The 26,918-nt window shown below is 44.8% G+C and overlaps 1 protein-coding gene across 1 annotated transcript; it reads right to left on the reverse strand.

The window, feature by feature from the left end:
* Positions 1 to 10,759: 10,759 nt before the first annotated feature.
* On the reverse strand, positions 10,760 to 11,327 carry LOC128581913 (proteasome maturation protein-like). The gene has a single exon (XM_053585253.1). The coding sequence runs from the start codon at positions 11,274 to 11,276 to the stop codon at positions 10,851 to 10,853; it is 426 nt and encodes a 141-aa protein (XP_053441228.1). The 5' UTR covers positions 11,277 to 11,327; the 3' UTR covers positions 10,760 to 10,850.
* Positions 11,328 to 26,918: the final 15,591 nt, after the last annotated feature.

Genomic DNA, 26,918 nt, shown 5'->3' on the forward strand with positions numbered 1-26,918 from the left:
GACGTAAACTCACCAGGAGGGCCTCTCAGGAGAGGCCTGAGCCCAGTGACACAGAGAGCAGCCGGGGACTCCAGGGACAGTTCTTAGAGGGAGGAAGAGGGCCCAAAGCAGACCAGGTGAAGGAGACAGGTGAGGACAGAGCAGGAAAGGGAGGCGCGCCACCTCCGACTCACAGGTCACACAGCGCATGCATTTGCCAAGGCTTTTATCAGCAGATGGAGATAAGAAAGATGCATATAAATGGGGCTGGGGTCTTTGAAGATCAAGCATGAAGCACAGACACACGTCTGTGCAGAGGGAAACGTCTGGGAAGTTTCCACAGGAAACCGGAGAGAAGGGATTGCAGGTCAGGCGGGGATGGTGGGGAGGAGTTCTCTTGGCAGAGCCCTGTTCTGCACAGATTCATCCTCAGCGGTGACAAAGGGGGACTGCAGAAGAGGAGGCACCACCAGCCATGCGGAGTGACGACCAGAGGGCCTCAGGCCATCTGAGGGCCCCAGTCCACTCCGAGCCCTGCCTCCGCCCTCTCCATCTGAGGGCCCCAGTCCACTCCGAGCCCTGCCTCCGCCCTCTCCATCTGAGGGCCCCAGTCCACTCCGAGCCCTGCCTCCGCCCTCTCCATCTGAGGGCCCCAGTCCACTCCGAGCCCTGCCTCCGCCCTCTCCATCTGAGGGCCCCAGTCCACTCCGAGCCCTGCCTCCGCCCTCTCCATCTGAGGGCCCCAGTCCACTCCGAGCCCTGCCTCCGCCCTCTCCATCTGAGGGCCCCAGTCCACTCCGAGCCCTGCCTCCGCCCTCTCCATCTGAGGTCCCCAGTCCACTCCGAGCCCTGCCTCCGCCCTCTCCATCTGAGGGCCCCAGTCCACTCCGAGCCCTGCCTCCGCCCTCTCCATCTGAGGGCCCCAGTCCACTCCGAGCCCTGCCTCCGCCCTCTCCATCTGAGGGCCCCAGTCCACTCCGAGCCCTGCCTCCGCCCTCTCCATCTGAGGGCCCCAGTCCACTCCAAGCCCTGGCTCTGCCCTCTCCATCCAAAAGTTCTGCCCCTCATCCAGCTGGCCTCTCAGAGATGGGGGCCGGAGGTCCCACTGCACTGGGCCTTGCCTTCTCCACACCTCACACCTCAGTTCCTCAACAGTCTCCCTTAAGATTCAAGTTTCAAACCCCTCTGCCATTTTGGCTGTGACTTCTTGGAATCACAATGTACAAGCAAGAAGGGCCTCTCAAGCAAATTCAACCAAACTTCACTGTTTACAGAAAAAGCCTCAGCTGGGAGTGTGACAGTCTCAAGTCTCACGTGACCCTGCCTACCCAGTGCTGGCAGCAGGGTGATCCAGTGCCATGGGACAGGTCACACTGCTCTAAAGAGGAATTCCAGATCCCACGGCAGGCTGTGGGAGGGCCAGTATTCCCCTCACCCCCTCAAGGCCAGCCAGGTGCCCCTTCTCTTACCTGCGCTTTGGCACCTTCCATATTTCACCTGAAATAATCACCTTGCTTACAAAAATGAACAGAGCCCATGTTCCCCACTAGACCATAGCTCTGTGAGGGACAGAATCGGGATTGCACAAGTGTCCAGAACGATGCCTGCCGCATAATAAGCACTATTATATATTCGTTGAATGAATGAGAGATGAAATAGCTGAATAGGCAGACATTAAGAATGCTGTTTAATTGCTGCTAAAAAAACCTGACTATATTGGCTTAATCATATGAAGGGCTTATTCTCCCACAGAAAATTGGGCCATTTTTGAGTAGTCTGAGAATGGAATTGGTACCTTTCAAGAACACTGGAGACCTAAGCTCCATCTCAAAGGGCACAAAATGGCTGCTGGAGCTCCAGTTATCACATGTGAATCCCAGGCAGTGAGCCAGAGAAGGAGAAGAGTAAAAAGAGCTTTACAAGAGTCCATATTTTTTTTTACCTTGCAAATAGAATTTATTGCTCTACCATAAAACAAGTTTATTGACAAAACAGTTTAAAGCATTATTTGCAGATATATAATAGTTTGCTTGGCAAATATTATACTAAGTATCATTTTTATGAGTTTAATCATAAGGTACATATGTAGTGTTGAATTTTTGAAATGAGTATTTTTACTGTTAACAGCAACACAGACATGTATATTATTTGATTCATAGATGATTTTTATTTTCAAGAAGACTATCAGTTATCACTATGTCATTAAAAAATCTTTTCTGAGATATCTCAGAAAAGAGTCCATATTTTTTAATATCTCACTGGTCAGCCCTCTGCAAGAAATGCTGGAAAATGTAATACTATTAATGTGATCACATTTCCTTTCTCTTTGTAAATTGCCTTTTTACTTTCTTAAAATGGGTCATTTGACAAAGTCCTTCACCCGAATATAGCCAAATTTACCAATCTTTTCTTTTTATAATCAAAGTTTTTTTTAATTATGTAAGAAAATGTTCTTTAACCAGAGTTCTAAAAAAATATACTCACTTATGTTTTATACTAAGAGTTTTAAGGATTTATTTTTGACATTTAAGTACTTAATCCATCCGGATTTGACTTTTGCATAATGTATAATACAAGGCTGCAATTTTGCCTATTTCTGAATGGACTCCATGTTTAAATAAGTCTATTTATTTAATAACCCCTTCCTGGTTCATTGATCTGGCATGCCATCTCTCTCAAGTTGTCGAAGTCCTGCTCAGGTGTGGGCCTGCGTCTGTGCTGTCCACGGGCAGCCGGGCCCCTCTCTGCCACGTCACAGAGGCAGAGTGACTGTTGCTTCACTGCGGACCCAATCCGTCTGCTCCTCCAGGTGCTGCCAGTTCCTCAGAAGGAGCCTGGTTATTTTGGGCAAGTTACCCTGCCACATAATGTTTAGAATCACCTTTAAAACGTCATTAAAAATAGCCAGGGGGATATGATTAGAACTGCACTGAGTCTTCAGGTCCAGCTGGGGAGAGGTTATGTCCTTCCTGCGTTCTCTGCCTATCCACCCACATCTCTTCCATTTATTTACTCCCCAAGTTGATTAACGGAGAAGCAGATAAGAGATCAACAGTTTCACTTTTATTTACAGAAAAAGCCAGCGATTCCAGAGAACAGAGAGGATGTCTCCTGTTTCCTTTTGTTACTTTTATACAGCAAAAGCACACTTCAGCAATGTCATTAATCAGCATAGTCAACACATTCCCCCCCCCCGGCTTTGGGGCCTGACCAGCAGCACCCCACGTGAAATGGCCCATTCAGGTCAAGGGAGGCTGCTGACACCTTAAACGTCTTGAACATACTCTGTCATATTTATTCATGAATGTGTGAGAGCTGGGTACCTTACAGGTGATGCCTTCTCCTTACATTGGGCATTAATCTTATATTAGGCCACTTGGCTAAATGTTCTGAGTGAATGGATTCTTTGGGACTCTCTAAGTATTTACGCCATCTGTCAACCATGGCGGCTGCTGTTTCTAATCCTTTGCCCCATATCTTTTCCTCGTGCTAACATGTTTACTGAGCCCCTCCCCACAATGGTAAACACAGGTGGCAGGATGGGGTCCTCCCACTATCTTTCCCCACCCTACGATGACATTTCCTCAAGTTTCTTAGATTCTTTTATGGGTTAAAAAATTCTTTATTTCAAATTTATTAAGAGTCTTTAAAATAAATCATTGGTGAATTTTACCAAATGCATTTTCTGTATCTATTGAGAAGCTATGTTTAACTTAATCCATTAATTTAACAAGTTAAATTTATACATTTCCCTTATTAAAACTTCTATGCTCTCGGGTGGCGCCTGTGGCTCAAGGAGTAGGGCGCTGGTCCCATATGCCGGAGGTGGCAGGTTCAAACCTAGCCCCGGCCAAAAACCACAAAAAAAAAAAAAAAACTTCTATGCTCTCCTGGTATAAGCCCAATGTGGTTGTGGTCCGAGGTGTTTTTTTTTTTTTTTTATATTCATTAATGGTTTTGCTTCTCCTCTGTTTCCTTTGAGATTTTTAAAAATATATTCATGAGTAAGACTAGTCTGTTAATTTTATTTTTTGAAATATCCTTGTCTGGTTTTAGAATTATGTTGGCATCATGGCATAGCCTAGGAAATAATTCTTTCTCAACTGTAAAATTTGTATTTGTTTATAATATTCATTTCACTTTTGTTTTGTAGAAAGATTTTAAATGCTTCCATTTTTAATAGTTATAAATAATACTACTTACAATTTTTATTTATTATTGAGTCAGTTCTGGTGGAGTTACATTTTTCTAAGAATTTATTCAAATTATCAAAATTGGCATACAGACATTGAGGGAATTCTCTTTTTCTATTTATAATCTTTGTCTATCTGTGTTTATTGCTTCCTTTTCATCATAATATAGTTTATTTGGTTTTCTTTCTCCTCTTGGCAAGTCATATAAGAATTTGACAGGTTATTTTTTTTCCTCCAGAAGTGGATATGCACATGGATTTTTCTCTATTGTATCTTTACTTTTTTATTTTATGAATTTACTGTCTTATCTCTTTCTACTTTTTTGCATTTATTCTGTTCTGTTTCTTACTGTGGATACACAGTTCACTATTTTCGAGGCTTTACTTTTTCTCCAATACAAGTAAGGCTGTGAAGTTCACCAAGAGAAACAGGTAATGCTTTGTTGTCATCTAATTGGAAACACATTTAATTCTGCTGTGATCTCCTCTTTTATCCATGAGTTTACATCTCAGTGAGTGATTACGAAGGGAACATACCCAGGCCATCACCACCCGACCAGAGATGGGGAACATTAAGAGCCACTAAGGCCATTCACCTGCCGTCACAGATGTAACTCCCCTGCAGGTGACAATTACCTGACTGCCAATACCGTAGATTCTGCCGTCGTAACCACTTTTGAGCTTTGTGGGAATAGAATGATGCAGCCTATATTTCTGTGCAGCAAGGTTTTTACGCATCGTTATATATGTGAGACTCACCTTTCTGGTGGATGTGACGATAGTTTATATGTTTTCATGCTGCATCTTTTTCTCTTGTTTGTATAAACCACAAAGGCTTTTCTTTTTTTTTTCCATTCTATGGTCAATTAACATTTGGATATTTGGATTCTTTACACATATGTTGGTACACATACGAGGTCAGACAATTAAGTTCACGAACTCATCCCAGAAAAAGTGCTGCATATGCTGTCACCAGGCAGCCCAGGGGAGTACTCTGAAGGTGACAGAGCTATAGAGGGAAGTGCATGAAGTGGGTATCTGTACAATACTTAGTTTTTCAATTCATAAACATGATACACCATTGCCGTGCTGGTGAACGGCCCAAAGGCTGGTAAATAGCTTCTCTGAGGAAGAATACATGTCTTGACCTGTTTGCTAATCACTGTGGTGTAAGTGCCAGTACCGTGGCCAATTTCAAGCTACCAATGTGAACAGAGACTTGGGAAGAAATAGCAACAGCTGGCTTTAAAAAAAAAAACTCAAAATATTAACAGGGTGCAGATTTTTTGAACCGGGTTGAGTCAGGGCTGGAAGTGTGCCCACCTCTCCATCAGTGCTCACCGCACACCCCTCCTCGCCCTCCCCCGGCTTGATTTCCAGCGACTTTTACCTTCCTCCCCGCACCTGTACGTCCACATCGGTTAGTCCCAGTTTATCAGGGAGTACATTGGTACTTGTTTTTCCATTCTTTACACACTTCACTTAGAATAATGGCCTCCAGCTCCTTCCAAAGGAGGAAGGAGCAAAAGGCATTTATTCATGTTTTTTACCCCTGACTAGTACTCCATGGTACACACACACCACATTTGTTGATCTACTCATGAATTGATGGGCACTCGCGTTGATCCCACATCTTGGCAACTGTGAATTATGCTATAATAAACATTTGAATGAAGGTGTCTTCTTGGCAAAATGACTTTTTTTCCTGCATAGACCCCCAGTGGTGGGATTGCTGGATCGCATGGTAGGTCTACCTTTGCTATGGTTTTTTGAGAGTCTCCCTCCTGTTTTCCACAGGAGCTGTGCTAATTGTGTCAACCCACAGTGCCTCGGGGTTGCTTTTCTCTCAGCATCCACAAGAGCATCTGTTGTTTTAGACCTTTTTTTTCTTTGCAGTTTTTGGCCGGAGCTGGGTTTGAACCCACCACCCTCCGGCATGTGGGGCCGGCGCCCTACTCAGTTGAGCCACAGGTGCCACCCGTTTTAGACTTTTTAATAAAAGCCATTCTAACAGGAGTAAGGTGATAACCGATTGTAGTTTTAATTTGCAATTTTCTGATGAGTAGCAATGTTAAACATTTTTGCATATGCTTATTGGTGATTTTTCTATCTTCTTTTTCTTTTCTTTCTTTCTTTTTTTTTTTTTTTTTGAGGCAGAGTCTCACTTTGTCACCCTGGGTAGAGTGCCATGGCGTCACAGCTCGCAGCAACCTCCAGCTCTTGGGCTTAAGCTATTCTCTTGCCTCAGCCTCCCAAGAAGCTAGGATTGCAGGTGCTCGCCACAACGCCTGGCTATTTTTTTTGTTGTTGCAGTTGTCGTTGTTGTTTGGCAGGCCCAGGCTGGATTTGAACCCGCCAGTTCTGGTGTATGTGCAGGCCCCTTAGCCGCTTGAGCTACAGGCGCCGAGCCTTTTCTATCTTCTTTTGAAAATTTTATGTTCATTTCTTTTGCCCACCTTTTAATGAGATTGTTAATTTTTTTCTTGAAGATTTGAGTTCCTTGCAGACTCTGGTGATGAGCCCTTTATTGGAAGTGTCAGCGGGTGACATTTTCTCCCATTCTGTAGTTCGTCCGTGTGCTCTGTTGATTATTTCCTTAGCTGTGCAGAAGCTTCTTAATTTCATCAAGTCTCATTTATTCCTTTTTGGTGCTGCTATAATTGCCATTGAGATCCTCATCATAAATTCTTTGGCTTTGTGGGAAATTATGAACACACAATGAATACAGCCCTTCATTTACTCAGGCCTTTAATCTCTCTCAGTAACTTCTCGTCCTTTCCTGTGTAGAGAGCTGCGTGTCTGTCTGAGATTTTGGATGTTCCTGCAAATGTTACTTCAAGAGGCCTTTCAAATTTTCTTTTCTAATTTGTATGACATATATATGAGATCACCAAGTATGGAAAGTTAGACAAATATGCAATAAATTATCCATAAATATTACATCGCAACATTATAACACAGGAGAAAGGAATATTATCTTTATTTCCAGATTTTAGGACCATCTCAAAGAAACATAATGCATTTTTTATATATTGAGTAGTTTCTAAAATCTTGCCAAAGCCACTCATTAATTCTGACAGTTTATTTGTATTTTCTTTCAGAGTCTTTCTGCATATAATCATCTTCAAATAATGATGGTGGCCTTATTTCTTGCTTTCTAACTATTCTATGTTCATTTTCTTTCTTTCCTTTTTTTCCCCTCTGGTTAAAACTTCAGGCAAAGTGGTTATAATAGGCACTCCTATCTCCTTCCAGATCTCAAGGGGAAAGTTTTGGTGAGTATGGTGTTTTGAAGGTTTTTGTTTTTTTTTTCCAAATATCTTTTACATGTTAAGTAATTAGCATTCTTCTATTTCTAGTCTTCTAAAATTTTTGTATTACTCTTGGTTTGGATTTTATAATTTCTGCTCTACTGACTGTATCATGTAGTTTTTCTCTTTTATTCAGGTTTTGAAGTATATTACAAGGAATGATTTTCAAATATTAAATCCTCCTAAAACTCCTGGTGGGGCACCAACGTGGCCGAGACTCACCTCCGTGCACTGCTGAGTTCACCTGGCCATTCTTTTGGTCTGCACGTCATGTTTATGTTAATGAAGGAAATTGCCCTGAAATTGTCTTTTCTTTGAAAGTGTTTTTAAAGTCAGGTTTTGGCATTAAAGTCATGCTGGATTCATGAAATACATTGGGAAGTAGCTGTCATTTTTTTGTTTTCGGCAGGCCTTACCAAGATGGCCTTAGTATGCCTTCTTTTTATTCATTCTTCCTGCGTCCTAATATCTTTTGCCAACTCTGAAAAACTTTCAGCTTCGTTGCCTTCAAATATTGTACCTGTCTCATAATCTGTTCCCTCTGCTTTTGGTGCTATGGTGGATCTTTCCACAGTGTCCCATAAACATAGTCTACTTGATATTTTTTCATGTTTTTCTCAATGTAATGGATAGATATTCTAATGCAGCGGTTCTCAACCTGTGGGTCATGACCCCTTTTTAACAATGAAAATACATTGCGGCATTAGGAAGGTTGAGAACCACTGTGTGTGCCTTCTGTGTTATTAATTTTCTCTTAAGCTACATCTAAACTGCTGATAATATCTTTTGAGCTCTTCATTTTCCTTTTTTGCAGTTTTAGGATTTTAATTTTAGTCTCTTTCATAATTTCATGTTCTCCGATGACATCATTTTGCATTTTAATTTATTGAGCACATCAGAAAGAGTTATTTTAATCCTTGCTGTGACGCATCCAATAACTGAATTTCTCACGAGTCTATTTTCATGACTACGTTTTCTTTGGTTTTGTTTGTTTGTTTTACTTGGTAGACAACGTCTGTCTCTCTGTATTGAACACTGACCCTTGTACGTGGAATGTGAGTGTGGTGGAGTCCACCTGCACCTCAGGAGGGTTATCATTCCCCAGAGGCAACACTTTTCAGTTTGACAGGCAATCTCCAAGAGCAAGGTGATTGAAGGTCTCCTTGAGCCTTTGTAAGGCTGTTCTTTACATGTTTACCCCTAACCACAGAGCATGGAGTATTGGGGTTCTCCACTAAAATCCTGGATTTTCAATAGGTGCCTCATTTTTGACAAGCCATGAACTTTGACTTTTGTCCCCAAAGTTCCATGAGTCTTTAAAATCAGGGGTCTGGCTTTTAGCCATACCTAAGAGAATATTAGAAGAGAAAAGCCATCATCAATTGTCAGACTCTGCTCCTCTGTTTCTGTCCAGAAATCATCTCTAGAATTTTAGCCATCCACATCCTGGCAACCTTGATAGTTCGTTCCCTGATATTTTCAAATAGACTGTCTATGTTCCCCCGTGTTTACCTGTGTTACCAGTGGACGGGATGGTGGGAGACCAATTAGTCCACCACAAATGAAAATGAAAATGTTTTCTAATATTAAAGGTACAACTTAATGTGATAAAGCTACACAGTCATCCAGCCGTCACTCCTCTGTAATCCCAGCACTCAGGAAGGCCCAGGCAGGCAGATTGCTCGAGCTCGTGAGCTCAAGACCAGCAACATGGAGACCCTGTCTCTACCAAAATTAAAAAACTGAGGCAAGAGGATCTCTTGAGCCCAAGAGTTTGAGGTTACCGTGATCTATGACACCACAGCACTCTACCAAGGGCAAAAAGTGAGACTCTGTCTGAAAAAAAAAAAAAAAAAAAAAAACACCCCTCCTATCAAAATATCAGAGCGGTCCCCTGCCCAAATACCTCCCTTGTGTACCTTGCAATCAGCCCTAACCACTCAATTCCAGCCTCTGGCAGCCACCAACCTGCTGGCAGCTGCAGAGTTTTGCTTTTTCTGCATTTGCACTTGATTCTAGTCTGTGGCTTATACTTGCTGATGTTTATCGATTTTTCTTGTTTTTTTGTTTTTTTTTTTACAAAGAATAAATGGTCAAATATATTTGCCAACTTCGCACTTTTCCGCTGTCTATATCCCTTGTCTCTGCTTGTATCTTTGTTGTTTCATACGTTCCTGCTTTTGCCACATTGTTTTTCTGTGGTTTTCTCTGTGTTTTAATTAAAAGTTGCGATACACGGTTAGCTAAAAGCAAACAGGACCACGGCAGGTGCCCATCAGTATCTTTCCCCCGGCGGTCCCTGCCCACGCGGCCGCTGGGCTTCGCCAGGTGACTTGCTTTGACTCACGAGCAAAAGGCAAATGGGACACAGTATTAAAAGTGCTTCCATAAGGAGCTTTGCTTTCTCCTGCCGCACCAGGAACCCTGAGAGCGTTGTAAAAATAAGCCCAGGCTGACCTGCTGCAGAAAGGCCACGTGCTGAAGTAATGTGACCCAGCCAGCAGCCTGCCAACCACCAGGGCTTTAAATAAGACGATTTCAGATCAGCTGACCAGACACTGAAGGACCCTGGCGGGCACCAGCCTCACCCACCCAGATCAGAGGACTGGCCCAGCCCCACCCCCGAGCTCGGCACCACGAGGGTTTTGAGCAACTAAATATCAGGGGTATTTTATTGTGCACCTGAAGCTAGCAAACGTAACTGTTATGTTTATAATATCATTTCTGTCTTTAGATAATAAAGTAATTTCCGGTCATGAATTTTTCTCTGAGGATGATTCTGGCTGAACACCATGAGTCTGGGTACACCGTGTTCAACACAGTCTGAAATTAGAATGTTGTTTTCTTTCCTTGTTTTCCTTTTGTTTCTAATGGTGACTTAAGAGAATATTTACATTCCACCTTGCTAAATTACCTTAGAATTTTCTAGCTTCATGGTATCTTCATTTGCAAAAGTAACCTGAATAATTTATGCTTTTTGTAATAGATTGCTGTTTCCTTTATGGCTTGAACGTTCATCACACTTTATAAATGCTTGAACAGCTCCAGAGAAGACATATACTCTCTGTAGCAGTCATATCTCCGTGTCTTTTCAACAACTTTGTCCGAACATACACTTCACGGGGACAGGAGACTGTTTTGCGCTGCTGTGCCCCAGCACACCTGGCACACAGCAGGTACTCAATCCATACTTATTTGTTGAGTGAACAAATTCTTCTAATTAATAATGCCAGCTGAATCCCATATTTGACTCCTTATTTGTTTTTTTTCCCACATCAGCACTTTTAATGTCGTATACATCAAATCACAGTAAAAAGACAACCATAAAAAAGATGCGGCCCCTCTGTTTTCACCAACAGCCCAATGTATTACAGTAAACCAAGTTTATACTCCACCGTCAGGTGTGGTTCTCCCATTATTTCACTTTGTGATGAATCCCTAAGAATATCCTCAAATCCAATAGTCTCATCGTTACCTCTCGAAATATCCAGTGAAAGGTTTGAGCTGGAAAGACTTGGAAGATGCTGAACCTGCTGCGCTGCCTTGAATCCCATCTGTAGTTTCAGTGGAGCAAACAGACCTTGGATGTTTCTCAGTGTGGAAAAATTCATTTTATCTTGGTTGAGCTGGAAATTTTTTTCTGATAATTCAAGAGGATGACTAGGCAAAAGTTCATTGTTCACACAAGAAAAACCTTTCCGAAGAAGATGATGACTTTCAAAGGGTCCACTTGCTGAAAGTTCAGTAACTGGAATACTGTCCTTCAGCTGTGATCCAAGTCCTCTGGCATTCATCTTCACGGACCCTGCGAACAGTCTCTCAGCCCTGTTACCTACAGTCGACCCCGCCGCTCACTTCTTGAGTCTTTATTTGTAATTTGCTATGACAATTGATCTTACTAAATGCTGAGATGGGTGTGTTAATGATTTTACTACCATCATGCCACTGCCAGAGTCTCCAAGTATGTTCTAACACTCTTAACTATTTCTGTGTCATGATTGGTTAGTCTGAAGGTTTTCTATATCTGTGGATCTAGCTTTTATCTCTATGAAACATGAGCTTTGTTTTGTGACGTGCTTTGTCATGAATTCTTCTCTGTCTGTTATTAACATTGGGATTTCTGTAAATCTTTTACCCAATCTGTTTTTGCCCCTCGATGGCAGAGATGGGCAGGTGTCCACCAATATCCATTATCTTTTCATCCTTGGTGACACCAATAATGAACCATCCTTATTTAAAGCATCCATGTCTCCAGCTAAAAAGTCCCAGGGAGCAGGGAGACTCACATGACTGAGTTCTGGCCAACGATGTGGGGCCGTTAAGTGGGCCGTGAGGAAAGGGTCACACCTCGGGAGTGTCACCTTCTTTCCTCTGCTGCCCACAGCTCCCACGGTCCTCGCAGATGCTGAGCTCCTCCCAGAGTCAAGGTCAGTGACCGCAGAGCAGAGACAGAGAAACAGAGCTCGTCTCTAGTGGCCACACCATCCCTAGGGGGCCAACATCTGAACTGACGTTACAGGACAAAACCTACCTTTATGTGTTGAACCCAACACCAGGTGTCTGTGGCAGCATCCAGACCCATTCCCAAATCCAGCTGGTCAAGATGTCAGTGGTCTTGACCTTGGGCAGAGAACTGGGTACACTTGCCTCCAACCTTCCCAGCCCTCATCATGTTCATTTGTTTTATCTGTGTGTGTGTGTGATATATATGATATGTGCAAATTATATACATAGAGATAGTATAATTCACAGGATGTTTTCTTTCCTTGAGAATTTTCAGAAATGTTTCTGCATTTAGATAATTCCAATGCTCAAAATAACCCCGTTATGCCATAACTTTATCGTCACTGAGTTCCTCATTTGTTACATCTATTGCTTAAATGTCATCATATCTCCAAATGATACCTAAGAAAGGTTGTGTAAAGATTCTGTGACTACACACGCACATGTGTGCAACCCTTCACCTGCTGCCTTCACACGTGAAAGGATCAACCAGTCGGATCTGGTCAGCCCCACTTAGGTACCAAATTATTCCATTATAAAGATTTTATCTTAAAACGTTGGTGGAACTGGAGCACACGTTTTCTCCCCCTTCCTCTTTCCTTTTCTGCAAACAAAGCTGAGTGAATAGGTCACAAAACAGACTCGTACGAAGAACTGTCAGGCTCCAGGCCCAGGCAGAGCTCTCCGTACAGTGCCTTGTGGGTCTCCTCCCTCCTGCAGGACTCTCTGGGTGGAAGATTAGAACAGAGGCAGGCAAACCCAGCACCTCAGTAACCAACAGGCCCCCACAGTATGCGCTCGGCAGCTGGCACCCAGGTACAGTGACCTCACAGTGTGCCCAGGGGTCTTGTTTCAAAGACAGGACAGACCTCTCTACAGTAACCTTGGGCTCAGGGAGAGTGTTTCACAGCCAGGAGATACTGAGACCTCAGAAATCATGGATTCCTGATTTATCTCTCAGCTCTACTGACAGTCTCCCCTGTCTGTTGAGGTGAGGGGTAGGAATGTTTGCAAAAGGAAAGTAGAAAAAAAAGAAAGGACCACTTGAGATGCAGTTGAAGTCGTGAGGGCTCACGAGAGAGAGAACCATGGAAGGGCACACACCCCTGTGGGACCCTGCGCAGAGCAGGGCCAACGGCAGGACCTGGGGGCTCCTGGACCTCAGCTCCTCACCATACAAGCCCATCGACACACTGAGGAAGTTTCTGGCAGAGACGGCCTCTTTGCTCTTTGGCACTAAATATGCCTGAGAAGAACTCTGACAGGGGTTTTGTTCATTGTGACATATCTTCTCTCTGCTACCAGATATCTGCAAGATTTTCTTATCCTTATAATTTAAAATTTCCAGTGGCTATGTCTCACTTTGAACTGGGTATGATAAGCCTTTTCCACCTGATGGATGAGCTGTTTCTTCAGGGGAGAAAATTCATCGCCTATGTCTTCCATTTTTGCTTCCATTTTGTGTCTTCGGGATTTCTAACCAGACACCCAGGGCCCATGTGCAGCTCCCCATCCTCCAGCCACCACTTGGTATTTTCCTTCCCACACACGTGGGAACAGCCGCCGCCCAGGGGGCCGTCCGCGGCATCTGTACCTTGTATTAAGGTGTCCGCCATCATTGTTGTCAGAGAAATTGGGCACGTTGTCTGTCATAGACGTTTTCTGATGCCATAACAAAATACCACAAAATAAATGATATATAAATAATGGAGGGTTCTTTGAATCATGGTTCTGAAGGATGGGAGGTCCAAGAGCACAGCACTAGCATCTGGCTGGGTCATTCCAAGGCAAGAGGCAGGAGGGACAGAGAGAAAACAGGGCCTGACTCAGCCCCTTGTCAGGAGCCTGCTCCTGGGATAACCAGCCCCTTAGCCCATCACAAGGGCAGAGCCCTCGTGACCTAAGCACTTCTTGAAATTTCCACTATTCAACACATTGTGACGGCAATTAAATCTCAACATGAGCTTTGCAGAAGACGTTCAAACCACAGCATTCCCCAGGATTAATTGGCTTGTCCAGGCAGAGTCAAGATGCTCAAAGGAAAGACCATATTCTCTCAAGACAGACAGGGTTGCTATCATCCCCCATTCCCACTGGGCCCCCACCCACTCCTGAACCAACCCAAACACAAAGCACCACATCACTTCTTGGTCCTATGGTGCCTGCAAGGGTCTGCTGTAAATGTCCTGACCTCTTCTGCTGGGGGACCTCCCACAGGGAGGGGCCGCAGACACGCTTAGGATGAGCTGGGGGGCCGGGACCCAAGACAACTCTGTTGGTTGGATATGTTGTCCAGGCACGTCCAAGGGCCTCCAGCTCCAACCACAGTGTATATTCCCAAATGTCTTACCAGGCACGGACCGCGCCCACTGGGGCAAAAACAGAACATCATGCCGGTGATCATAGACTCAGCCTGTTTTTCTTTCCTGGGCAGAAGCCTGTCCACACTTCAGTGCTTTTACAGCCTTTATTAAGAGAAGCGAGAACTCAGTCTATTTGATTTATAATTGAAAATCATAAACTATAGCATTCACCTGCTGTTCCCATGCACTGGTGAAGTGATACAAGGCTATTTCATCACTCAGACTCATAATTGGCATGAGCTGACATCAGTATGCACTGCGGCGTTCCCAGAGGCCCACTAACAAGTTGATACAACTGCACAGGCTGAGAGCAGAAATTTAGTAAAAATACTATTTCATGCTTATTTATTCCCTCACTCCTGCTTCACGAAGAGTCACCAGGATGCACAAGGGTACTTTATTAGTAGGGCTGGAGGGAAAGCAGGGCTGAGTCCAGCGGGACATGTCCCAACAGAGATTCTCTGCCTGAACAAATGTTAGCCAAGCTCTGGCGCCCTCTCCCAGGCCCATCTGTGCACATCATTACAGAATCCAAGGTTAGCAAGAGCCCTGCTGAGTCATTTTAGCAGAAACGTCCCACCTTCAGCACCCAGGTGAGGACTGGCCACTCAGGCCTGTCCTCAGCAAGCTCCTGCTAGGTGGGGTTAGCCAGAATCCCCCTCAGCCCTGGGGCTCCCTCCTGGTCATTTCCCTCTCCTGACCCCCACCCTGCTCCCCGGCTGCAAATTCCCACTTACCCACTCTGTCTTCAGGACTGAGCCTGCTCTCTCTCCAGAACTACAAAGTCCCATTGCAGTGGTCTCTGCACCCATCTCGATATTCCAAATCAAGTCCACCTCACCGCACTCTACCCAGTGTAACTGAGTAACTTTTCTTTAGTGCCGACCGGGAGCCCTTCCCCGTGCTGGGACAGGGACAGACAGCCCTACCCTCGCCGTGCTTTTTCTCTGCCTAGAACAGATGGAGACAGTGCCCGCACACCACCATCCCTAAGCCTGATGGAACCCACTAAGCCTTATAAAGCCAGAGAGGACAGTGTCCCAACACCGGGGCTCTCTCCTTTGGGCTCTGAGGACAGCGCCGGCTCCTGCAGTCTATTCTTTCCCTGAGCACCATTCCTCTCACTCACCCACAGCCTTGTGTGGCCCAGGCCCTGGGACACAGAGGTGACTCGGACACAGACCCTGCCCTCCCTTCAGGGTTCCCAGTCAGGGTGTGAAGGAGGTCGGGCAGATAAGTCAGGGGACGGAGAAAATTGAAAACGTAGTTCAGACAAGGAGCCCCAGCAGGAGATGTGGGCAGATCACGTTTGTCCTATTTCTGCAGAGTCCCCAATAAGAATGTTGTCAGCATTATCAGCTGCCAAAGCCCAGTCAAGATGCCTCTATGCAGCTCAGCATGGCTCTCAGAATTTGGGACACAGCAAGGTACAGTGAGTTACAGGGAAGCCTCTGGCCCTGTTGGGTAAAGAGGAAGGTGCCCTCCCTGCCTAGGGTGGTGTCCGCACTTGGCAGGGAAGTCACAAATGTTCATTCATGCCACAAGAATACAGTGGGATCTTTTGAACAAAGATGAGTAAAATGATCAATGGGAACAAGTATTTTGTATACCTATAAGCTAGAAGACATTGCATCATTTTTAAATTTTTATTTTAAAAATTGACATGCAGCAAATTGACCATTTTGGTGTACGGCTCTATGAGATTTAACATGTAACACGTGCGAGGATTTGTGTGACCACATCATAACCGAGGCAGAGAACAGGCTCGTCACCCCCAGGACCCCCTCCCGAACTGCCCCTTCACAGACATCACGCACACACCCACCCGGCCCCTGGCGACCACCAAGCTGCTCTTGGTCGTTCTAGTGTCACCTTCCCAGAGAGGACATGAGTGGAGTCGTAGGCGAGGCTGACTTCTTTCCCGATGCAGAACCCTCTGAAATGCATCCACGCTGTGGCTCGTATTGATAGTCACACATTGCTCATTGCCACACACTGTCCCCTCCCCTGAGCGTACTGCAGCTCCCTCACCCGCCAGCTAAAGGACCCCGGGTTCTTTCCACATTTCACAATTATAAGGAAAGCTGCCGAAGCATTCCCAGTGGAGCTCTCAGCTCCCTACGGCAAACACCTGGGATAGGACTGCTAGGTCATGTGGTAGGTGGAGGTTCAACTTCATAAGAAACTGCCAAACCGCTTCCCAGAGGAGCTGTGTGTATAGTAGAGCTGTGTTTCTCATCTGCAATGTGTGTGCGTTCCAGTCCCTTCCCACCCTCTCCAGCACTGGGCCTCGTCAGATTGTTAATGCCGGCGTTTATAGCAGGTGTGGGTTTAATCCGCCCTCCCCGGGGGCTGGTAAGGCCGGGTATCTCTTCCTGCACTGTTTACCTTCTAGGTATCTTCCTCGGTGGAGCGTCTGTTCAGATCTTAGGCTCACTTTTCTCTCCATTGGATTGTTTCTAGTTGTGGAGTTTGAACGATGTTTATTATATTCTGAATAGAGATCTTTTATCAAATATCTGATTTGAAAGGACTTTCTCCTAGTCTGTAGCTTTTTATACTTTTAACAAGGCCTGTCACAGAGCAAAGCTTTTTAGTTTTGAGGAAGTTTTATTTATCTTTCTTTTTTTCTTTTATGAGTCATTCCTTTGGAATTCTTTGCCTAACAGGTCACAAATACTAACTCCTATTTCTCCTTACTAAAAATTTTATCTTTGAACTTCCACATTTAGATCGATGACACTTTGTGAGTTGACTTCGTGAGGTGCAAAGTTTAAATCTAGACTTTTTGAACATAAATTCCCAATTGTTTCAGTGTGATTTATTGAAAAGAGAACCCTTTCCCCAGTGCACCGCTGTGAATAGTCAGTCGGATATACCTATGTGGGTCCGTTTCTGTACTTTCCATCCAGCTTCTTTGATTCTAACATATATCCTTTTGCCATATCACGTCTTGATTACTGTAGCTTTATAAAATCAGGAAGTTAGGTCCCTGATCAATTTTGTTCCTCTAAACCAGGGATTCCCAACCTGTGGGTCATGGCCCCTGTGGGGGTCAAACAACCCTTTCACAGGGGTCACCTAAATACATCCTGCATATCAGATATATACATTATGATTCATAACAGTAGCAAAATTACAGTTATGAAGCAACAACGAAAATAATTTTATGGTTGGGGGTCACCACAGCATGAGGAACTGTATTAAAGGGTCGCGGCATTAGGAAGGTTGAGAACCACTGCTCTAAACCGATACTTCTCTTTTAAAGTTATGTTGACTACTTCCTTTGGTTTTTCATATATATTTTTAATTAGTTTATGTCTCAAAAAACAGCTGGAATTTTTGTTGACATTGCATTAAACCTATAGGTTCATTTGGGAGGAATTTGTATATTAGCTATATTTGAGTCTTCCTATCCACGAACATGGATTATTATTTCCTAATTTATATAGCTCTTTCTTGTTTTCTTATATATACTTTTCTTTCTTGTTTTCTTATATATACGTTTGCTGTTTCAATATACTAATTCTGTATGTGTTTGTTAGAATTATAGCCCAGTATTTATTTGGTATGACACTATTTTAAATAGTATTATTTCCACTAATTTTAGCCTCCAATGGTTCATTGCTAGTATATAGAAATATCACTAATTTTTGTGTTCACCTTGTATCCAGCATCCTTGCTAAATTTACCTAGTTAGCAACTGCTTAAACGATTCCTTGAGATTTTTTCGTGTATACAATCACAACAATTTGAATAGTAAAAATTTATTTCTTCCTTCCTTGTTCTGTATTTTTCTTGATTTAATGCACTGCCTATCTTCAAAGTGATGTTGAGTGCGAGTGGCGAAAATGTGCAACCTTGTCTTGTTCCTGATGTCAGGAAGACAGACTGAGATGTTCACCGTAAGTATGTTTCCTATAAGGTTTTAGAGGATGCCCTTTATGGGGCTAAGAAAATTTCTGACTCACCCTAATTTCCTAACAGTGTTTCCCATGAATGGCGTTGAGTGTCTTCAAGTGGTTTTTTGCAAAAAATATCTTATTTTATATGGCTTTTGTTTCTGATCTTTTGATATGGTGAGTTACATTGGTTGATTTTTCCCCCAAATGTTAAGGGGTACAGATGTTCTTGATACATGGCTGATTATCGTCCTATCCCTGAATAGTGTTCATGGTACCTGTCAGGTGGGTTTTGCCGGCCCTGCTTGTTCCCTTGCTGGACTTCCTATGACTTTCCTTCCCTCTGTGCACTTGTGTGCCCATGGGTTAGTTCGACTTATTAGAGAGTACATGTGGTGTTCGTTTTTCCGTTCTTGAGATACTTTGTTTAGAATAATGGCATCCAGTTCCTCCTAAATTGCTGAAGAAGGCGTTAATTCATCCTTTTAATGATAAATAAATGGTGTACAAACTCCACATCTTGTTAATCCTCTCATGAATTGATGGACAGTTGAGTCGGCTCCATGTCTTGGTGATTGCAAATTGTGCTGCAATAAACATTCAAGTGCAGGTATCTTTTTGGTAAAATGACTTCTTTTCCTTTGGGTCAATACCCAGTAGTGCGATTAATGAATCCAATAGTAGGTTTACTTTTAGTTGTTTGTGAAAGCTCCATACTGTTTTCCAGAGGGATTGTACTAACGTGCAGGTCCACCTTCTCTCTGCGTCTACACCAGCATCTATTGTTTTTGGACTTTTTCATGTTCTTGGACTTCATTTGCTAAATTTTTTTGCATTACTTTTTGGGAAAGATATTGATCTTCAGTAGTATCCTTCCCTGGTCCTCTCTTTCTCCAGTTTTGCTGTCAAGGCAGTTTGGTCTCATAAAATGACCATGTGCACCTGAAGAGAACGAACCTTCTCCGGTTATTGGTTGTCACTTGTATCTGCTCAGCTGCTGGGATGAGGTGCTGTTCTCTCTTCTAGATCATTGGAGGTTTTCTATTTGTTCCCTGAACTACTGAAAAAGAAGTGCTGAGTTCTCCAAATATAATCGCCAATCTGTCCATTTCTTCTTTCAGTTAACTCTGTTTTCATTTATTTTGAAGTTGTATTTTTAGATGCAAGCTGACTTAGGGTTGTGATATATTCTTCGTAGACTGACATGCCCCCCCTTATCCCTCTGTTCTGCAGTGTAGGTCTCCTGCGTTAATACAGCCACGCCAGGTTTCCTTTCATTAGAGTGTATATGATATATCTTAACCTATTGTTTTACTTTTAACTTGCCCATATCACTGTACTCAAAGTGAGCTTTTTAAAGAGCATGTCATTGTGCTTTTCTAAATCAGTTTTGTTAATCTTTTAAAATATAATTTATTAATTAGATTTTTTCTAATTCATCTATTTTACAGTCTTATTATGTTTCAAATACCATAAAATTTATTCATTTAAGTATGCATTTTCTTGGTTTTCAGTATATTCGCAGACTTACGGAACCATCACCACCATCTAATTTTAGAATCTTTTCCACCCCTCAGGAAGAAACTCCTTCCGCACTATCCATCAGGTGCTTTCTCCCCAACCCAGCCCCAGGCAACCATTCATTTACTTTCTGTCTCTATAAATTGCCTTCTCTAGATAGTTCACATAAATGTAATCATACCATTTTGTCTTTTATGATTTACTTCCAATTTCTGTCTTTTAATAGCCACACATATTTAAACTATTTGCATTCTATTTTGTTTTCTATTTCCCACTTCTGATTGGATTAAGTTTATTTTTGGTCTATCATTTTATTTTAGCTACTGAGTCTTTTACTGTGTCTTTTATGTGTATTTATTTTAGTGAATGCCCTAGAATTATGATGTACACACTCAGTGTTTCGTAGTTGAATTAATATTTTGCCACTTCACATATAGGATAGAAACCTTAGCATCATACAGTTCCTTTATCATTTAAGTTGTAGCATCCTTATCTAGTTATAATCACTGACAATTCCATCAAACAATGTTGCAATTTTTCTTACCATGGTCATACTTATTTTAAGGCATTTAAGAGAAGAATAGTCTATTATATTTAACTGCGTATTCACCATTTCCTTCGCTCTGCCTCCATTCCCGTTTCCGTCTGGCATAATTTTCCTTACCTCTGAAAAGCTTCCTTCAACATTTCTATTAGAGAGGGACCACTGGCAACAATTTTTTTTAAGTTTTCATCTTTACTCCTGAAAGAAATTGTTTTGCTGAATATAGAATTCTAGGTCAATCGCTCTTTCTCTAGTACTTTGAGACTGTAGGATCAGCTCCCTGGCCTTCCTGATCTCCTGGGAGATTTCTGGGGTGGTCTGAGCCCTGCCTCCTCACATGCCAGCCAGGATCTTTCATGGATACCTTTTATCTTTTCTTTACTTCCCGGCAGTTTCATTATTCTTCCTCTGGTGAAAGATTCCTTAGATTTTGGGGCCCTTGAACGCATAGGTTTGTCTCTCTCCCAATTTGAGAAGTTTTAAGCTAATATTTTTTCAAATTTCTTGTTCATCATGTTCTTTCTTCTCTCATCCGGGACTCTGGCGACATAACTATCAGCCTTGTGTAATTTTCTCAGGGGGCCCTTGGATTCCATTCCCTTTTTTTCAATATTTCTTCTTCCTGTTGGTTAGAATGGATCATTTCCATTGACTTATCCTCCAATTTACTCTTCCTCTTATCATTTCTAATTTGCTATTGGGCCCACTTGCAAATAGGTTAAGATTCTATCATTATGTTCTTCTGTTCTAAAACTCCCACTTGGCTCTTCTTTAAATATTATATTCATTGCTGAGAATTCCTGTCCCTCTGTTTATTTCCAGAGTTTTGCCCTTACTTCTTAGAGCATGGCTTTCATGGATACTTTAAAGTGTTTTTAAAATAATTGCAACATCTGCATCCTATTGCTGTAAGTGTCTGTTGATTTTTACTTACAAGTTTTCTTTATATGGTTCTTAGTATACCAATTAATTTTGAATTATATCTTGGACATTTTAAATATTATATTAGGAGACTCTCTGAGTCTTGTTTAAATCCTATGGATAATGATGATGGTTTTGTTTAGTAGATAGTCAATCGGTTATGTTTAGAGCAAAATTCTGAACCTCCTTGTGCCGGGCGTGGTCTCGGGGTCAGCTCAGTTCTCAAAGCGTTTGCAGTGCTATTGAGCTCTGTCCAGTGTGAACCACCTGGGACCTGGGCAATCATCCCTCAAGGCCTCTGTTGTGCTATTTAAGGCCAGATCCATACCTACACAGCCTGAAGGTGAACCCACGAGCTCAGACACCATTTTACAGGATAGCTCCGGGATTTCCTGCCTCTTCACGATTTCCCCCAACAGATTTGGGTTGTCTGGAGCTTTCTTCTGCAGCCTGTGAGCCAGAAACCTGCCACGCTTCTGCTCTGCCATTTATTTTCCAAGACAACATTGTGTCTGGGTCAAACAACAGGAAGAGAGAAGGAAAAGAGCAGCAGGAATTCACTCCATTGATCTGAGAACCACCTCTGGCCAGAGGGAGGAGTTGCCCTCCACTTCTGTTGTGCTCTAGAGAGACTGTCCAGAGGGCTACGGCGAGAGAAAATGGATAGAAAGGAACATAACGAAGCAGCGGGTTTCTCCCTCATCTCTCAAACTCTGGAGTACACGTCCCATTCCTCAGGACAGAAATCAAAGGTTCTTCTGGAGGTACTTTTTCTCTGTAACTGGTGTTTACTTCTATATTTCACGCCGCCTTCAAGGGCAGTCTGCACGATATCTGAGGAAAATGAAATGGACCCTGGCCGCTGCCGTGGTGCTCCTTCAGCATTCCATTTTCAGGGTCCTCAGTAGCTGCTCCAGGCATCCTGTAGGGGATTTGTATTCTAATGTGGTTTGAATGATGGTGACCCCTCCAAAATTCACCTTAACACTTAATCCCCAAGCAACAGTACTAAGAAACGAACCTTTAGGAGGTGATGGGTCCCTTCCATGAGGGTGGAGCTCTCATGAATGGGATCGGTGCCCTTATAAAGGAAGCAATTCTATTTGCAGACTCCAACACCACCCCTCAGTCCTGGCCTTTGCAGATCTGGCCCTTTTGTCTGAAACGTCCTTTCCACTTTAGAGACTTGACAAAATGACTCTCCAGTCTAGGCCAGTGTCCACCTCCCCTTTGAAGCCCCCTGTATCTCTGAACTCAACTCCCTGGGCTCTGCCATACACTCACCTGGCCCCTGGCCACTTCTGGTCCCAGTCTCTCCTCCTCTCTGGACAGGAAAGCCCTCATGAAAAAGCCCAGGTTGGTCATCTGTGTGACCTCAGCTCCCAGCACAGGTCTGCCTTGCTGGAATTCTCACTCGTGCCTAGCAAGGGTTCCTGGGGCTTCATAAGTAAAGGGCAAGAGCCAGGATTCCTGAAGTGCTAAGAAAATAAGGGCATGCACTTGTCTCCTGTCTGGAGGTGCCAGCCCAGTGGCTCCCAGCACTCATTTGCCATTCAGCAAGTCTCTGTGGGTCTTCAGGATCTGAGACCCTCTCCTGGGCACATAGTCTGCACCTGATTTCCAGATGGCCTCTAAGAGTGGGGCCAGAGCTCGAAACTGCCTCTCTGGGTCCCTCAGAACTTGTGATAACTATCCCTTTCCCTGAAGCCCTCTGCCTCTGAGTCCCTGCCCGGCTATGCCCAGTCCCTGCTCAGCTCCAAGATACTTCCCTGGGATGGGCAGCCTCCATGGCCCTGGCCATTTCTCTTCTGAGGCTTCATCTTTTATTCATTCAGAGCAGGAATATAAACCCTGCCTGGTGCCAGGTCCAGAGCGTCGCAGAATCCAGGTGCGGAGGGACCGGGCCTGTGCGCTCCTGCACTGTCAACCCATTTGGGCTGGTTCCTGCTGGCGAGGCCTTCCCCTTCTCTACCCCAGGCACTGGGTGTCCAAAGGGAGTGATTATGTGCTCGTGAATTCCAAGCAGGCAGCAAGCTTTGTGCTCCACAAATGGGGTTTTTCTGGGTCAGAGCTCAGAAGGGATAAAGGATTCTGATGCAGTTACAGAGAGAGGTGGTTGGGCTTGGAGGGTCAGACGCCAGCCGGATGCAAGAGCAGAGCCAGGGGTCTGAGCACATCTGCCGGGTGGCTGATAAGAAGGCCGCTCCCAGGGGACCGGGCTGCAGACCAGCCAGCCTCCCACCACTAAGTGGTTTTGTGACCTTGAGCAGGACTCTCTGCCTCCCTGAACACCAGCCCTGGTCTGTAAATGATGGCAGCCTTGCCCCACTGCTCACGGTGTCGGGGGACACACTGACAGCCACGTCCAGGGTCAGCAGCCCTCTCACTGCTACTTTGCTGTGTTTTCAAGGCCCATCAGGCTGCCAGGCCCTGGCCAGCAACACACAGAAAATATCAGCCACCTCCCTCACTGCCCACTGCACACCTGAGAAAACTGAGGCCTGGGCGAGTAAGATTGGGGAGTTTGAGGGAATCTGTGAGCCCAGCTCGGGGCTCTCCCCAAACCAGGCAGGTGGTTCCTCAGGTCCTCAGAAGAAAGGCCTAATTTTGCTTCTTCTGGAAGTTTCTGAGCATTTAACACAAGACCAGGCACTCTGTGTGGTCTTTAAAGGAAGTGCCACTGGCTCTGCTTGCAAAGGCTTTCTCCTGCGCCCTCCTGACTGCCCCCACTTTGTCCTCTGTGCCCTTCACATTGTAATAGAAAAATCATGCATCAGACACTTGTTAAAAATGGCAGGACAGACACTAGTCAAGCCTGCTGCACTGGAAGAGAGAGACTGACTCAACTCTGAATGCACAAGGGCACCAGTCAGCAGGGAGGGCCAGAGGAGGGGTGGTCACTGGGAGGGACGTGGTCAGACATGAGGACAGGGGGCTTGTGCTAAACAGGCCTCCAGGACTCTTGCTGGAGGCAGGCCAAGGTGAGCAGACACCAAGGAAGGGAGAGGGGGGCTGATAACACGTCATGGCGGGCACATGCCCCATAAACCAGCTGAGCAGGGTCTTTGCTGAAACTGGACTAGGCAGGGAAAGGGCCAGGCCTGGTCCAGAGAGGCTCAGGGGACCTGACCAGAGTTGGGTCAGCAGCCACCACGTGCCCCCTCCCTGTCTCTGCAGGACCAGTGACTCCTCCACCTGGAGTCAAGGGCATCCCTGTTGTGTTGGTTATGACGCTACTCAGGCCTTCTGAAAATTCTCTACTATCTTGCTTCCCAGTACACCTTCCTCTCCCAGGACTTGGCTTTGTTCTCTGTAAAATGAAGGGGGAGACTGGATTCCATGACTCCTGGGGCTTCTGTGCTTTGAGCAAATTTGCCCAGCTGGGGGTGTGGCCGTGAGGGGGTGGGGTTATACCTTGCTGGAGTCCTGTATTGGTCCAAATGTGCATGGATCCAGAAAGAGATTTATTATAAGGAATTAGCTCACATGACTATGTAGGCTGAGAAGTCCCACGATCTGCCATCTGCTGGCTGGAGGCCCAGGGAAGCTGGTGGGTAAGTTCCAGTGTGGGGGCAGCCCACCTGAGCTGTGGCTTCTGATGAGTGGGATGAGGTCCACCCGCCTTCAGGAGGCCCATCTGCTTTACTCTGTACCTCAGTCCTAGTACTAATCTCTTCCAGAAACACTCTCACAGACATACCCAGAAATAATGTTAACCCAAATATCTGACCAAGGCTGAGCAAGGGCCAGGCCTGGGCTTACCACTGCTGGTTTCCAGCCCAGTCCAGCTCTCTCTACCCAGAGGGGCCCCAAGTGGAGTCTCTTAAAGGAAAGAGATGCGAAAATAATTATCCCCTGGAGAACGGTGCAGGAATTCAATCAATTAATCAATGTGGAAAAAAATCATGGGAATTAATTGAAAAGCACCTTTAGGGGATGAGGTCTAAGTATCCTGTTATCCTTGGTTTTTCAAGCCTCCCTGACAGGTAGGGTCCAAAAGCTGGGCTGGGCCCTGGAGCAGCTCTAGGGCCCACTCAGGTGCCCCACCCCAGCTTTGTTAGTCTAACAGATTTTTGCTTCAGAACTTTTCTGAAAAGGTTTGTTGTTGTTTTTACATGAGAAATATCGTTACCACAGAGTGAAGCCCATTTTGTTCTCCCAGCCCCTCTCTCCTTCTTTAGGTCACCGGGTCCTGAACCTTTATCATTCTGTACTTTTGCTGCACACGTCACGTTCATAAACACACTGTCGTGTTTTCAGCACGTTGTGGAGATTTACTTTGGATCGACTCTGAGATGGACTCTTGCTTTTACATTCACTCATTTTAACTGCACTTAGGCCAAACTTTACTGATTCATTCCCTTTCCGGTGAACTTCAAGTTTGTGTCTTCCTTTTTCTACAATAAGGACAGGCATCTGAGTAGATGTCTCCTGAATCTGTGGAGCTGCTTTTGTGTGTACGCGCTGAGAGCCCCGGTTTCCAGGTAACAGATACAGACACTGTCGTCCCCTTGTCCACTTCCCAAGACCCCCCTGGGTGCTTGAACCTGAAGCTGCACTGTGTGATTTTCAGTCTGATGACTGGGGTGGCCCCAGTGACCAGAGGGTGGAGCATGAATATGCTAGAGAAAAGGGCGATTCTGGGCAGGATGTGGCAGGGCAGACGGGGATACTATGAGATCTCATCACCTGCGCAGAACTGCACACACCTGAAACCTTATGAATTGCTAATTTCTGAAATTTCCCGTTTACTACTTCCAGCATGGTGGAGGGAGGGTAAGTGAAACTGTAGAAAGTGAAATCACGGCTGGGGGCTGCTGTGTCTTTGCGGTGATGAACTGAAGATGTGCAAAGTGGTTGTTCCCGCGGACGTGCCCAAACGTCACAGAGACTCGTCCCCTCTCTCTCCTCTCTCTGTTTCTGAGCCAACTTGCCAGAGGTTTCTCCAGATGACGAGGCTTCCAAAGCACCAGCGCTGAGTCTCGTTGCTCCTCTCTGTTTGTGACTCAGCTCCGTATCTTCTTCCCTTTCTTGTACCTTCCTGAGCCCACCCCGTTCCCTCCTTTTCCAAGTCCCCTTCTCCTCCACACCCAGGGGCGACCGTTTCCTGTAACCACCACTCTGAGCTTCGAGTCTCTCACTGTGAAATCGGGGCAATGGCAACACCTAGGTCACTTGGTTCTTTTCCCACTTAGCGACGTGAGCTGTTTTCATGATTTCCTTCCTTCTTTAGGGTTTTTTTTCCTTCCGCTTGGGCTCAGTCTGTTCTCTCGGGAGCAGAACACACACTGATCACCTCCAACCTGAGGCATTTCCCATGCTCATCCCTGGGGCCTCACACCTGCCTCACACCACTCTGGCCATCTCCTTGTGCAGCCCTGCCGTCCTCCCACCCTCCCTGCCTCTCCAAGTCCAGAGACCCTGCCGTTTCAGGTCCGCCGGCCACTTGCCCACGCTTCCTTCTCAGTCCTTTCTGGAATCTGCAGTCCTGTCTGCCTGGGATGTGCTGAAAGTGCAGCTACACTCTGGGCTTCAAAGACTTATTTTGAAAAAAAAGAATCTCAAATGGTTCGATCAATTTTCTGTATTGGTTACTTATTGAAATCGTGATATTTTGGATCTCTTGAGCTTAGTAAACTATATTATTAAGAATTAATTTCACTCAAAAGGCACCAAGTTTTA

This window comes from Nycticebus coucang, chromosome 3 (genome assembly GCF_027406575.1).
Source record: "Nycticebus coucang isolate mNycCou1 chromosome 3, mNycCou1.pri, whole genome shotgun sequence".
NCBI lineage: Eukaryota > Metazoa > Chordata > Mammalia > Primates > Lorisidae > Nycticebus > Nycticebus coucang.